We start from the raw sequence: 14,981 nt of genomic DNA on the forward strand, positions 1-14,981 counted from the left end.
CCGTACCGCAGGATGCTCGATCATGGCATTGACCACGGCGGGAGCATCCTCACGCCGGGTGTGGATGATGTTGAGACAGCCTGCCGGCAAGCCTGCGGCCTGGAAAGCGCATCCAACAGCCCAGTAGCAGCGGGGGGTCAGCTCCGACGATTTGATGACTGTCGTGTTGCCGGTAGCCAGGGCTGTAGCCGCGGCACGGATGGCAAAGACATATGGAGCATTCCTACATCACTCCCCGTCAGAGGACGAGGTTGTCAAGCCCGGAGCTCAAAGAGGGGCAGACAAGACGTACCAAGGCACAATCCCGAGAATCACCCCCATCGGCTCCTTGAGAACCATCGCACTCTGCCCCTCGGCCTCCACCACCGGCACCGAACCACAAATCGCTGAGATCCGGCCGGCGATATCCCGCAGCATGCGGATAGCCAACGGAACGATGAACCCCTGGGCAACCTCGGCCTCGGCGCCCATCTCGGTCCGCATGTGCGCCGCATAGGTCTCCAGCCGGCTCTCCATCAGGTCCGCCGCCTTGAGAAGGATGTCGCGCCGCGCTGCGGGCTTAGTCTGCGACCAAGCTGGGAATGCGGCCTCGGCGGCCTCCACCGCGCGGATCGCATCGCCCGGGGAAGCGGACGAGGCCTTCCAGCAGATCGTGTTGGTCAAGGGACTGATGACGTCAAAGGTTGATGGAGTGGTTCTCTCGACGCCATCGATGAGTAGGGGGATTGCTGGCGTCGACGTGCCAAGCGAACCCATTCTGGCCTACCCTTGGTGATGAATCTTGCGGTCAAGAACAAAGCGCTCGACTGATCCGACTCGACAAAGACAATGCTATGCAGGAACTAGAGTTGCTTTGATGATCAGCGGTGTATGTATTGCGATGCATGATCCTCCTGATCAGCTTCCGATTTTATGGCCGGTCGAGCACGACTCAAAGCGCCAGGATCATCGGCATCGTCCCGGAGGAAAGCCTCACAGCCCAGCTTCTGCGCGATTGCCCGCACCTGATCGCCAAGATTGGCGTACACGATGACTCGACCATTCCCTGCGCGTCGGATTCTCTCTTGGATGAACTCGACGATATGTCGACTTTCGAACCATGGATTCCATCCGATGAGACCAAATTCCGATAGCTTCGGCGGACTCCATGCGCAGTATGCAACCATGGGGCGATTAGTTTGTTCTCGGAAGATGTGCACGAGATGCCGGGGATGATGAATAGCCTTACACAGATCGCCTTCCAACGAGGGTGGCAGCGTCGCTGTGAGCAAAACCAACTGCGTCCGCGCCTGGGTAAATCGCTTGAGCCACGCAAGCAGCTGCTTCCGGAAATTATTCCGATCATCCAGAATCGCGTGACATTCGTCCACCACGATCCGGTCCAGGCGTCCCGTCTCGCGAAGACGATCTAGAAATGACTGAAATTCGGGAGTGGCTGCAGAGTCGGACGTCACCAAGACGATGGACGCGTCTTCCGGGGCTCGCCCACTCTCCCACAAAGCACACTCGATTCCATATCGTTGGGAGCGCTGCACTACGGACTGCCGTAGTCCAAGCAGCGGTACGACAACAACGGTGGTTCCCTCCGGCGCTACCCATGCTGGTAGTAAGAACAGCATACTCTTGCCTCTGCCCGACGCCATGACGGCCACCACTGGGCTCTGATTGTCCTGAATCGCCCTGATGGCTTCAGCCTGCACGCCGCGAAACTGCATTTCCGCATCCCCAGTCATTTTTGTGATCGGGAGTGAGCGTCGGTTGAGCCAGTCGAGCATTGGAAGCACTCAATGGGCTCGAGGTTCTGGATTGGTGTGCACATCACCACATCCCTTTGCAACTACTCGTAGTCCCTCCTGCCAATCAGCGCTGCCGGGTCGAGGTCCTCCTGCTTCCCCGGCGGCCCGACCTGAGCCTAAACGCGGCGGAGGGAAAATACAGTCAATCCCCGCCTATTCACAAACTGTACTACGAGTATTCCGTACGGAGTATACGGAGTACATGTATACAGTAAATCCTGTTTATAACGAATGATTTTTGGAAAGGGGGTCTATTCGTAATAAGGAGGAATTCGGTATGTCCAGGATTCCAGGGTTTGCCTCAGGAGATGAATCATTGCATGCCAGTCTGCATTTTATTGCTTGCTTTGAGTCTCTTCGTCTGTTTCGAGGGTACTGGGCCATGTCTATCAACCGTTCCAGTGACGAAGCTGAGGAACTTGTGGACGTCAAGGGTCTGAAATGTAGAAATTATGCTCCTCGTGCACAGATTTGGCTCACAATGCTATGATATGCCTGCATTCGTGAAGACGACCAGGAATCTTGATGAATCGTGAGGGAGGTAGGCAGGCATGTCCAGTGGCACCTGTACCTAGCCGGCCATGAGGATGGCACTCGAGCTGGCTCACGTGGACAAGCCCCACAAACCTGGTACTTTCAGCCAATCATATGTATGGAAATGTATTAGTAAGCAGAATCTCTACAACGAATCTCGAAAAAAGGGTCGTTAATCGTACTAAGCAGGAAATTCGTTAATTTGTATGGGATTTCAATTTTGGCAAGCTGTTCGGTTCGGCATATGGAGGAATTCGTAAAAAACGGAGTCGTTATAACGAGGATAGCCTGTACTCGACTAACTTACTCATATATACGGAGTGCTCGGACCTTCTGTACTAAGTTCTTCCGGGGCCCCTCCCCACAGCGTGTGATTTATGATCGCCGTAACAGATCGGAAAGCAGTTTATTCCCAAAGGGCCCCCCTCTAGCGCAGAATTCCTTTTAGCCCTATACAATAGTTCACACCGCAGTGCGTCCGCATGCTGAGAATCACCACCAGGACAACATCACTAGCTCTTCAAACTTTCATCACATATTCTTGAGTCATATTACTCTCAGCCTCCTGGTTCTTGCTTGAATTTTCCCTCAAAACGGATGCTACAGATGCGAATGAAAAAATGTCAAGGTCCCGGTCGGTGAATGGGACCTGGACGTCCAAATCAAAAATACTAAATAGTACGGAGTAGAGAGGTTCAGCAAGAAAAACAGATCAATTAGCAGTTTATCTTTTAGGTATAGTCGCCCTAAATAGGCTTAGTGCCATGGGACAACCGGAACCCACAAAGCAATTTATGTGGACCTTAAACTTTGGGACCAAGTGGACTCTGACTAAGCCTAAAGAGGCTAAGTTGCGATCGAGTGAATCAACAATTGCTCTGCCCGCGAGCAAAAAGCAATTTCCAAAAGGGAATAGCGCACCAGACACCCCTGACAGAGACTTTCGTCGATTAAATCCCTGCAGCTTTCTCCTCGACTCCTATGTCTTGTTTTCGATTGAAATTATAGATTTATTAGTGCCAACTCAGTCTATATTCGACGGACTCCTCAACTAATATGTCTTTGTGTGTGAAGATATGATGTGGTCAAAGACAATGAATGATAATTGTACAAGTGCATGTGAGCAAGTAAAGTGACTGGAAAGATGTACTCCGTACGGAGTACTCCAAGCTACAGATGGCTGATCGCATTACATAATCACTCCCCTTGATTTTAGCGCGATGCTAAAGGGTTCACGCTACTCTTAAGGGTTAGCTGCACTAAACTATATTTGGACAAAAACCATTAAGGTGCCAAGACACCGTGTGCACAGCGACCTGCGTAAACTGACTATAGATTTTGCGTGCCTTGACCATCACTAACCATTTTTGTATTAGTTGAGTTTAGTTGCATTTTAGCGCCTTTTACGTGCCCTACCGACGATTGCAATTTCGTCTCAAAATCTTCCGTATGTTTGATAAAATACAAGCGAACAATGAGTACGGAGTACTTCATGCTCCGCACAAAAGCAGAATACCGGCCTGCATATGGACTACCTTATACATAGACCGAGTCAATGCTGCTAAGGCAGCTGAGCTACCAGTCTCCAAGTCTGATATCTGACAGAATCCTAGTCTACGGTGTCTTCTAGTACTCGTACTCATTACTCCGTCCACAGAGCTCCGTACAACTCAGGTACTTATTATTGAACATACGGAGTATTTCGAAACGAAATTGCAATCGTGGGTAGGGCACGTAAAAGGCGCTAAAATGCAACTAAACTCAACTAATACAAAAATGGCTAGTGATGGTCAAGGCACGCAAAATCTATAGTCAGTTTACGCGGGTCGTGTGCACAGGGACAGTCAATGCACGGCTTTTAGTCTAGTTATTTTTCGAACTACTTGACGTCTTGTAACGCGTAACATTACCACCATCCCCTGTTCATTACTGCTTCATACCAACTTACTCCTGTCAAGTTGTCAACAATTCGACCGAAAGTTGCAGAGATGGTGAATGAATCCGATCTTTCTGCGGCTCTTTCGGAGCTCTCGATCCAGGAAAACCGAACTATTCGGCAACGGCCAGGAAGTATGGGATTGAGCGAACAACCCTTATGAGGCATAAAGGGAAGGCGAACTCGCGTCAGTGTGCAACTGAGCTAGACCACAAGAAGCTTAAGAATGCGCAGGAGAGAGGAAATCAAGTTCCTCACCGGTATCTGGTTCCTTCCCTCGCATTGAGTAATCAATAGTTGCGAACACGACGAAGACAGGAGCTGGAGGGCGCTGGGTATCACAGTTCATCAAGCGATACGAGGACCAAATCCGCAGCGTCTACGTAAAGCCGATAGATAGGAAGCGTCAGCTGACAGACATCGCGGAAAAATCAAGAACAGGTTTGAGCTGGTGGACTGCGTCCGGACATTGAGCAGATTCTCAGAGATGCCTTGGACGCTGCGTTCGACCGAGATCTCATAAAGATACGATACGAGAATCTCGACCAAACTCTCAACAAAAAAAGTCGATAAAACCAAGCGAAGGAAGTTGTTGGGCCTGATCGACAAGGACCAGATCGGAGAGGGCCAATTTTTCTCTGAGCGAGAAGTTGGGGAGGCGACGGAAGCCTTTGAAGAAGCAGAAGCGGAGAGAAGTCGGATGGAGCAAGAACGTCGGGATAAACGGGAGGAACAGGCCAGTCGACGCGTGTTCGGAGAGGAACTTTGAATCTTGGGACAAATAGGAGCAAATCTGTTGCGTGAAGAAGAGATCCGGACCCGAAGACAACCGAGGGAGGTGAAAAAGGCTCAGCGAATTGCCCTGAACCAGCAGCGTGGGGAGGAGACGCAAGGTTGACGTTGCAACAACACTTCCGTCAGCACCGCCGGAACGGTCGGGGGGCCGCTAAATTGTCCTCGGCCTCAGACCAGCTTTGAGACCGCGGGCCGCGCGAGAACCTTCCCAGACCAGTCGAAAAAACGCCCAGAATCCTCTCCGGCCGCGAACGAGCCAACGCAAGCAGGGCCGTTGACATAACAACGCGTTATTGCCTTGGTGCTCCGTACAATTTTTTAAGACACACGATAAGATTCGTGCGGGCAGAACATCAACACAGTAGCTTGATGTAAGCAGATAAATTTCGGTACATGTAATCCATATGCATTTTTATCAACAGTAATGTTTGATACGATGTATTTCAACTGTTATGGACGGTGCATTCGATTTCAAATATTTTGTACTCCGTACAGTCAGAAACTTTTTTTCTGCAGGTGTACATTGACTGTCCCTGTGCACACGGTGTCTTGGCACCTTATAGGTATAAATTGGTAACTGCTCAGGAATTGCTCAAACTTTCTTGCTGAACCTCTCTAGGATGTGCGTGCTGCTCATCAGGGAACGGCTCCAAATTAAACGCCGAAACTGTGAGCAAGGGTAACATCGTCGACCGCTCCCTACCCGATTGTTCGTCCGACACCGGAGTTCGGAGGAATCGACGGGTCGGATATCACCATATCATGATGGACGAGAAGATTGCCCGTCGCTCTGACAATCATATTGCTGGCAAAAGGGCGACCCTCGTCATTTTCGTACACCAGCCCGAAGGTGTATCCGAAATGAAGGAAATCGCTGGCAGAGAAGGGAACATCGCAGGCCCTGCGGTATCCGTCACCAACTGCCAATGATTTGTTGGATTTTGCATCTCGGAAGCAAGGCGCATGAATGCATCCAAAGTGGGAGCGGTAAGTCGTTTCCACCCACAACTGCGGCCCCTATGTACAACCCGAGGTTAGGCCTACTTCAAGGATAGGCGTGTAATCGTCGGAACTAAATTTATGAATCACGTGACAATCACGTGACTTTCATAAAATTAGTTCCGACGATTACACCCGCAGATTTAGTTCCGACGATTACACGCCTATGACACGATTGGCAGACCAATCGTCGCGTCGTGCACGCCTCTGGACACGTACGCGTAAAAACACGCTTTGATGTTTGTTTTTCTTCCGACTTTCACCCTCTGCATTTTTGACCAAGTCGCATTCGAAGTCCTCCCTCGAGATCCTATCATTCTGTCGAGAGTAGCGAACTGCAAATTGTCGAGTGAAAAGACACCCTAGAGATTTCCTGGGGTTGGTCAACCAACCGTCCTTGAACATTAGGTCTGTAGGTACGGGCGGAAAATAGTACGTTCCGCAAGCGCGTGTTGCAATCAGCTACTCACAATAATCATACGAGTACTACTACCTACCCCTAAGTACCAGGTACTGCATTACCGAAGTGAGATCAAGATTGCTCTGTCGTCAACTGGCGTAGAATCTACCTGACAGGTTTTCCCTCCTCCCTCGATCATAGAAAGTAGTAGTAGATACTAGTTACCATACGACATACGACGTGTTTTTTTCCTCTGAGAATTTTGAACGCGGATTACGAGAACCGTCTTGAAGCCATTCCCTGCTTGAATAGCGAGTAAGCGACTTGAATGATTCTATAAATTCAAGATTTGACATTCAAACTTTCATTTGATACGTTCTTCGACATGGTTTGTACTTTGTACGAGTAGGGAAACGGCTTTTTTTTTTTCCTCAAAGGACAAAAACAACACAATAATAGGAAGTTTCATTGAATTTAATGCAAAGGTGCAAAGTGTTGATTATCTGATGAATCGCAGTCGCTCTTTGGGTACCTTAGGTTCCCACTTTGTTGTTCGTCATTCCTTTTGTCTCTTGCGTTTCGTTTGTCAAAACGATGTACATATTGAGGTCACTCCCACCCACATAGTTGGGCAAGCAAAAGAAATTGCCATCAGTCTTACTATCGGCATCTATTCCCTCGGAGGCTTGTGCCATGCTGCATAACCTGCCATAACTCAACACAAAGGTTGAGACGCTGATTCTACACGATCAAGAATCTCACCCGAAGTTTAGTCATCTCGTGCTCATCCATCAACGAGCACCGATAGAGCGCTGAACAATGCGAATTAGTACAAAGCACGGATTGGACCCATAGTAGACCTCCGGCTACGTTAGGAATCATTTAATGTCACTTGCACCCGAGTCGAAACCGTCGCCGGTCAGGTACCCTACTTGCGACAGAATAAACGTGGTGCTCATCGCCGACTCGCTGGAATCGACGCTGGAGCTACGGCCTCGCTGCCGCGACCGAGCGTCCAGTGTGTCCAACATGTCACGAAGTCTGCAAGCGTTGCGTCGTTCCATCTCTTCATGATCCATTTCCACCCGTTCCTCTGGTTTGTCCGACGCACATGATGAACAGGCCTCAGACACCGACAGCTCGTTATCATATGTAATCCACCGATTATTATCGCAGCCCTGACACAAAGCTTCGTCGCGTGGCAAACAATACCTATGCTTGATTCCGTCGAGGTATTCAACGAGCATCGAGCGCAGACAAAATGGCCCGCCCCCATCCATGTAGTTTTCGACAAGCCTCATATCCTCGGCGGTCGCGTTGCAAACTTCCTCGAGCATCCACGACAAGGATTGATTTAGGTTATCAGGCCGGCGGACGATGATGGCCTCGCTGCGTTTCCCATCACGGCCAGCGCGCGCAATCTCCTCGGCGTAAACGAGCAGTGACCGCGGAGTGCCGATGTGGATGACGCAACGAATGTCCGAGACGTCCACGCCTATGTTCACGCCACTTCTCGCGGCAAGCACGCGCGTGGTCCCATCAATAAATCGACTCAAAGCGCCAGGATCATCGGCATCGTCCCGGAGGAAAGCCTCACAGCCCAGCTTCTGCGCGATTGCCCGCACCTGATCGCCAAGATTGGCGTACACGATGACTCGACCATTCCCTGCGCGTCGGATTCTCTCTTGGATGAACTCGACGATATGTCGACTTTCGAACCATGGATTCCATCCGATGAGACCAAATTCCGATAGCTTCGGCGGACTCCATGCGCAGTATGCAACCATGGGGCGATTAGTTTGTTCTCGGAAGATGTGCACGAGATGCCGGGGATGATGAATAGCCTTACACAGATCGCCTTCCAACGAGGGTGGCAGCGTCGCTGTGAGCAAAACCAACTGCGTCCGCGCCTGGGTAAATCGCTTGAGCCACGCAAGCAGCTGCTTCCGGAAATTATTCCGATCATCCAGAATCGCGTGACATTCGTCCACCACGATCCGGTCCAGGCGTCCCGTCTCGCGAAGACGATCTAGAAATGACTGAAATTCGGGAGTGGCTGCAGAGTCGGACGTCACCAAGACGATGGACGCGTCTTCCGGGGCTCGCCCACTCTCCCACAAAGCACACTCGATTCCATATCGTCGGGAGCGCTGCACTACGGACTGCCGTAGTTCAAGCAGCGGTACGACAACAACGGTGGTTCCCTCCGGCGCTACCCATGCTGGTAGTAAGAACAGCATACTCTTGCCTCTGCCCGACGCCATGACGGCCACCATTGGGCTCTGATTGTCCTGAATCGCCCTGATGGCTTCAGCCTGCACGCCGCGAAACTGCATTTCCGCATCCCCAGTCATTTCCCGCAGTGCTGACTCCATGTCCATCGCCTGCAGTTGGCGTTTGCGTGCCATCTGGACTTCAGTCACCATCTCCTCTGGACGGCGCTCCGACGCGTTTGCCGAGCAGGGACGGCGCTCGGCCGCAAGACTCGAGTCCGAGACGCCGGTGCCAGTCGGTACTGCACGCACGGAATTTGGCTCGCAAATCAGAGGCAGAATTGGGCCGCTCGGATATTTCACATGCATACGCCATGCCGGCTGTTTCAGTTTCGCGATCCCAATCGTACAGTATGTCCATCCATTCCTCAAAGTCGATGTCATCGTAATCCTCAGCATTCTCATCCATCAAGTCAAGCTTGCGTCGCTGGTCGGCGCGGAAGTAATTCGGAAAGGCGTTGGATCGTTCCAGTAACCGCCGGCTAATTCCCACTGCGATATCATTGTAGGACGCGATGTCCAATGCGTACTCCAGCCTCGCCTCCGTCTCCCGCTCGAGGACTCTGTTGAGCCGACTGTACGTCCATTCTTGTCCTATTCCTGGATCTGGACCCCACAGGCATGCGTCCTTATTGAAGGGTAATACACAACGCCGACGGCTGTCTAGACGCCCACTAGGAGCCTGATTTGATTGCCACAGAGACAGGTGCCGCACAAACGGCAGTACCAGCCATAAGTACCAAATCACTAACTCTCCGACCTCGCGTGGAAGGAAACGGACGATAAGCTTGGTCTCGGTGATATCGTTGAACCCGGTGACTAATGCCACCATTCCGTCTTCGATGAATATGTTACGCCGGATATTCGATGAGAGGTTCTCGTGTTGTAAGGTGAATAGCTCCGACGGACGCAGCGGTATGCCAGCGGTGACAAGCGTGCAAATCGCTAGTTGCTCTTTGAACCGGGAAATGTCAACAAAGTATTGCTCAATTTTCTCGTTATCAAATACTCCATCACGCATGAAACGCTGCCGTAATTGTCGCTCGTTCTCTATCCGCTGCAGCATCCATCGTTCGCCGTTAACCGGCCAGGTTGTGCGGTCGTCTTTCAAGAAGCTCCATCGAGGTTCGCTGTTCATATGGTTCTCCTGTAGCGTGGTCCACGGAATCATGGGAATCCTAACAGGCCAGGATTCCAAGGTGCCAGATTTTGGGATGCCCAACAACGCTTTCAGCGATTTCTTCGTCGATGCTATCAGATCATGAACAAAACTTCGAAACTCCGTCATGGAAAAGGACGTCAAGGGTCTGAAATGTAGAAATTATGCTCCTCGTGCACAGATTCGGCTCACAATGCTATGATATGCCTGCATTCGTGAAGACGACCAGGAATCTTGATGAATCGTGAGGGAGGTAGGCAGGCATGTCCAGTGGCACCTGTACCTAGCCGGCCATGAGGATGGCACTCGAGCTGGCTCACGTGGACAAGCCCCACAAACCTGGTACTTTCAGCCAATCATATGTATGGAAATGTATTAGTAAGCAGAATCAGAACCCGGCTGAGTTCATGATTATGCGGGCACTTATACAGGTTCGCCCCACCCGAGTTCTCGTGATAAAAGCCCATAACACAAGAAAAAATAGAGTTCAAGTTCAGTGGATCCGGATGATATTAGAGCGATTTTAGCGGTAAATTCACTGGTATTGGGACAGAAAGGCCCTGCGAAAAGGGCCGGCGGTCGATGGGATCGGTGAAACAGAGGCCTTATGTAAGCTCCTGGATGCGAATCGCGCACTGGACAAAAGCCCTAAGAAATGAAAAAGGCCGGTTCACTTTTGTACTTGAGCTTCAAATATATATAGGGGGAGGTAGGGGGCCTCGATGAGACTGTGCCGTTGTTTTTCCCTTTTCAAATCTCGACTTCCTGCTAAGCTATCTATCTTCTTTCATCAACGTCCCATCCGTTCATCTCCGTTCTACTATCGTAGCAGCTTGAACTTGTTTTTTTTTTTCGCCCGCCATGTTCTCTCCGCAAGAGGGCTCGGACCAGCAGTCCCTTGATACCCCTCTGTTCCAGGAAACTGGCCAGGAGGGTGTAGAGTCCGATTTCGAGGAATTGTTGCGTGGATCCGGTCGGAGGGCGCACGAGTACCAGCGTAGATGGCGCCCTAAATCCACGGACCGCGCTTACAGAAGCAAGCAGAAGGAGTGGACCGTGAGTGCCCCCGAATTCCGGGAACACCGGAGAAAGGGAGGCGGCTCTGATCATCAGACTGACTGGATGCAAGGAATATTGGAGCCAGCAACCGCACTGCCGCGACGGGGACCTGGTGACGGAGGACAAATTGTGCCACTTCCTTCAGAACCACATCCTCCACCGTGAGCCCCGGTCCGCGTCAACCCGTGCAGGCCCGCCGCAGGGTGACCAGGACAAGCGGACCCTCAGCGTGTCCTCAATCGAGCAGTACGTGTGCGCCATCGTTGACCTTTGGAACGAACAGAAGGCCAAGGGGGTCAACCCACTTGACAACCCGCGCGGGGAGGGGATCCTCTCGCTGCTGAGGGGCCGCCGGCAGCAGGAGAGCCAGCGCAAGAAGAGAATGTGTCTCGACCGCGCCGCCGGCACCATCGCCGACGGGTATTCCGTCGATAAGATCGCCGAGCTGGTTCGATTCTGCTGGACGGGCTGGCAGCGAGACGAGGCCCGCAGGCGAAAGCCCGGGGCTCCGCGGACGAGACGTCACCCAGCAACTCTCCTACGTCACCGAGCGTTGCTGGCTCGCCGACGTCTTCCGCGCCATCGGCCTGGCACCCCAGAAGATCACCCACCTGGGGCGGGGTCAAGGCGCTCAGCATGCGGAGCTGGAGGGAGTCGAAGTGGAGCAGATCTGCCGCGCAGGTCAATGGAATCAGGACGCCCTGACAAATTGTTACCTGGATGCCCTGCCGCGCCCCTTCATGCGGGCAATGGCCGGCTTCCAGCAACGGGGCACGTACTACCTGCCGCGGGCCCAAGTCACCCCGCCGGAGTCGCTCACCCGGGCCATCTGGCCGTGGGTGGATGAATGGATGGCCTGGTTCCGGCCGGACGCGCCTCCGGACCAGCCGATTCCGCAGGTGGATCCTGTGATGCTGGCGCGGTACGGGCCCCCAACGCGAAATGAGGTGACCGGTCCTGCTTTCTTGAACCTCCTGCGTCAGTTCGAGAAATCATTCTGCAGGACTCGGTCATCCTCCGCGAGGAGTTTCCCGGGCATGTCGTGTGGACCGATCCGGTCTTCCATCGGCCGGAGTACGAACAGTTCGCGGCGCAAGTGAAGCAGTGCCTGCAGGAGGAGCGCCCGCCGCTAGAGGTCCAGCTCCGGCAGGTGGTCCCGGCGCTCGCCGAGCAACTGGGTCTGTTGACCCGGATGGTCTCGCAGGTCGCCCAAAACCAGGCGACCCTGATGCAGCAGTTCGCCGCGGATCAGCGGGAGCGCGAGGCCGGGATCCAGATGCAGATCGCTGCGCTCCAACGCCAGCTCGGAGGCGCAAGCGGGAACGCACCGCCTTCTGCCACTGAGCAACGCCCCCGGAGCGAGCCTGCGTCATCCTGGCCAGCCACTGTCGCCGCAGAGTTGGGACCCAACCCGGCCCCGGGTGATCCCCGTCATGCCCAGGGAGGAGTGCAGCAGCAGGGGCGCGGCACTCCAGGTCGCCCGGCATATACCATGTCCCGGGAGGTCAAACCCGTCCCCGATCTCTGGCGGGAGTGGACTGAGGGTCTGCATGGGAACCCGCCAGTTCAGGTGCTCGAGAGCCAACATGGGTCCGAGTGGCGGCGAGAGCACAACGAGCGCATGTTCTTCCACCGCCGGAAGAGAATCATCGATGCGATTCAGGAGCGGTGCCGTAAGGGCATGCCAATCCGAGCCGCCGTGGAAGAACTGGAGCAGATACGGGTCCGAGGGAACATGTCCCTTCACAAGCTGTCGGAAGTCTTGCGAAAGGGGGAGCGGTCCTGAATGATCAATGTTTTGCTTGTTTGTGTTGTCTATTCAGTTCGTTGCACTGTTGCTTACTTTGTGAATGCTAGTACCTTCAGTTGTGAGCGGTAACTGGCCAAGAATCGTACTCTTCCGTACGGACATAACCTACTACTGGAGTACTATTTGATCCCAAAGTACTCCGTAGCATCGTGGTTCCTCTGCTTTACTAAGTACTATGCTGTCTACTCCGTACAAGGCTAGATTGGCGATGAATGATATGATGCAGCTGGATCGAATGGAGGGGGGTGCGGCAAGTTCACAGCACGTTTACTCTGTCGACGCTACTGTACTATGTACTCATCTTCGTATGGGACTTGGAGGGACTTGGAGCGTGCTTGGACCAAGGCGGCAGAAAACCGCTTACGTAAAGAGGCCATTACTAGCGCGAACGCCAAACCCAATGCCAGGTATTTTGCCCATAACAAAGGACCCACTCTCACCTCCATACAAAATCCGTGAACCCAGGCGCGAACTCAGCCAAATCGATTCCGGATTATCTATTACATATCTTAAATGTCAATGCAAGCGGACAGTTCCAGCAATGCTAATTGCCAAATTTTGCCAGTTAACCAAAGCGCCAAGCTCAAAGCGGGAGGAACGTGGTGGGGGGGGGGGGGGGGAATTGGGGAAAAGTACGGAGTAAAGCGGGTCGGGATCCATCCATCCGCGGCTAAGGGACCAAAAAGCTTGAAGTTTATCCGAACGACATGCTTAACCTCGATCAGACGGATCTTCGGGCTCTTTCGGCCCGATGGCTCCTACAATGTATCAAAGAATTGATAACAATATGTGTATTAAGTATACTACCTAAGCTTGAACCTCAGCACAATTACGTGTGACAGTGAAAACAAAGCACAAACGCAAAGAAACTGAACGGTTCTCCGGTGCGGAGAACTTGTAGATAGAAACAGTGTAACAGACGGGTTGCAGTGGGCCCAGTCCGAACCAGCTCGAATCAGGTCATGCGCCAGTCATGAATGCCGTCTGTCCATTGTGTTGAGACTCTTCTTGAATTATCTGGCCATCATCCGTCATGTAATGCTGCTCATACGCTGAATAGAAAATGAGAACGGAGGATGAAAACGGCAGTGCAATAGCAAGTGGTAGATTGCGCCGGGCAATGGAGGAATCAAGTGCGATGCTGCATGAGAACCAGGCGAAAGAGAAGGAGAGCGGAATCAGAGATATGTTTCTCATCCTTTCATCAGACTGCGCCTGCACACTGGGCACTGTACTCAGATAACGTTGCAAGGCCAACATTGCAAGGCGTAGTCGATGAATGTAGAAGAACAGATCAAGCTCCAGCCACAATGTCCATAACACGGATGCATGCTTTCATAGCATAGTATGCAGGCCGGCCCGAGACAATCCAGTTCCCTGTGTCTGTTAACTTGAAGTTCCTTGAATTCTGAAGATTGGAGTCACTCACGAGTACGGAGAATATCGTATGGATACGCATTCGCATTGTCAACGAGGGTCTGTAATTCTTCCTGATTCAGGTTGGGTTTGTCGTTGAGGGCGTCAAGAATTACAGCCTGGGCGAACTTTTGAAACGCTTCGCCCCGAACGTCCTTCCTGATAAAGGAGTGGAAATCACAGACGAGTTTTCTTTATGGTTCCAGCACTGTCAGCATGTGTTTTTACGTTGTTTCTGGAGGAATAGAGTGCATAGATTGCTCACGTCAAATAGTATTGCCGAAGGCCAGCACGAAAAATGTAGTGGTAGCCGTAACGCTTGGCGTACTCTACAAGCCGAGATGTCGCCAGCGCCTCGTACTCAAGAACCTTGAGATGCATCTTGAAGCGAGTTTCGCCATCGAGATCCTCTTCGAAGGAAAGTGGAATAACGTTGAACAGTTCCACCGGCTGACACTGGAAGTCACCCATGTCGGGGTTAACATCGAAGTTGTTGATGATGTTTTCAATGGTCGGGCTGCAGCGATACACAAGTGTCCCAGGACCGCTGTAGGACCCAAGAATGTGACTGATGGAGTGAGGTGCGCTGAGCTCCCCACGAGCCAAGGCAAGCGACTGGGCCATGAGACGCCAGACGTTGCCATGCTGCTCGAACGAGGAGAGAATGTAAAGCGCCTTCATCCTCTTCTGTCCATCCAGATCCCGATTCTGGGAAATGGAACGGATCCAGACGAGAAGGGTTTTACGGGGATCTTCCAGGGCCGACTGGAAGGCCGAAGGTTGGAACATCTCCATACCTTCGAG

The 14,981-nt window shown here is 52.3% G+C and overlaps 5 protein-coding genes across 5 annotated transcripts; 1 reads left to right on the plus strand and 4 right to left on the minus strand.

The window, feature by feature from the left end:
- Positions 1 to 267: 267 nt before the first annotated feature.
- On the minus strand, positions 268 to 756 carry VTN31DRAFT_5269 (uncharacterized protein; the record flags this gene model as incomplete). The annotated part of the gene is made up of 1 exon (XM_069405749.1): positions 268 to 756. One exon carries the CDS (start codon positions 754 to 756, stop codon positions 268 to 270), a length of 489 nt encoding a protein of 162 aa, XP_069259426.1.
- Positions 757 to 7,338: 6,582 nt separating this feature from the next.
- Positions 7,339 to 8,841, minus strand: VTN31DRAFT_5270 (uncharacterized protein; the record flags this gene model as incomplete). Its single annotated transcript, XM_069405751.1, has 1 exon — positions 7,339 to 8,841. The coding sequence occupies one exon, from the start codon at positions 8,839 to 8,841 to the stop codon at positions 7,339 to 7,341; it is 1,503 nt and encodes a 500-aa protein (XP_069259427.1).
- Positions 8,842 to 8,875: 34 nt separating this feature from the next.
- Positions 8,876 to 9,871, minus strand: VTN31DRAFT_5271 (uncharacterized protein; the record flags this gene model as incomplete). Its single annotated transcript, XM_069405752.1, has 1 exon — positions 8,876 to 9,871. The coding sequence occupies one exon, from the start codon at positions 9,869 to 9,871 to the stop codon at positions 8,876 to 8,878; it is 996 nt and encodes a 331-aa protein (XP_069259428.1).
- Positions 9,872 to 12,143: 2,272 nt separating this feature from the next.
- Positions 12,144 to 12,737, plus strand: VTN31DRAFT_5272 (uncharacterized protein; the record flags this gene model as incomplete). Its single annotated transcript, XM_069405753.1, has 1 exon — positions 12,144 to 12,737. The coding sequence occupies one exon, from the start codon at positions 12,144 to 12,146 to the stop codon at positions 12,735 to 12,737; it is 594 nt and encodes a 197-aa protein (XP_069259429.1).
- A 1,318-nt stretch (positions 12,738 to 14,055) lies between these two features.
- On the minus strand, positions 14,056 to 14,972 carry VTN31DRAFT_5273 (uncharacterized protein; the record flags this gene model as incomplete). The annotated part of the gene is made up of 3 exons (XM_069405754.1): positions 14,056 to 14,138; positions 14,191 to 14,369; positions 14,443 to 14,972. The coding sequence occupies 3 exons, from the start codon at positions 14,970 to 14,972 to the stop codon at positions 14,056 to 14,058; spliced, it is 792 nt and encodes a 263-aa protein (XP_069259430.1).
- Between the last annotated feature and the right edge of the window lie 9 nt (positions 14,973 to 14,981).

This window comes from Thermomyces dupontii, assembly GCF_041956625.1.
Source record: "Thermomyces dupontii strain NRRL 2155 unplaced genomic scaffold VTN31scaffold_5, whole genome shotgun sequence".
Taxonomy (NCBI): domain Eukaryota; kingdom Fungi; phylum Ascomycota; class Eurotiomycetes; order Eurotiales; family Trichocomaceae; genus Thermomyces; species Thermomyces dupontii.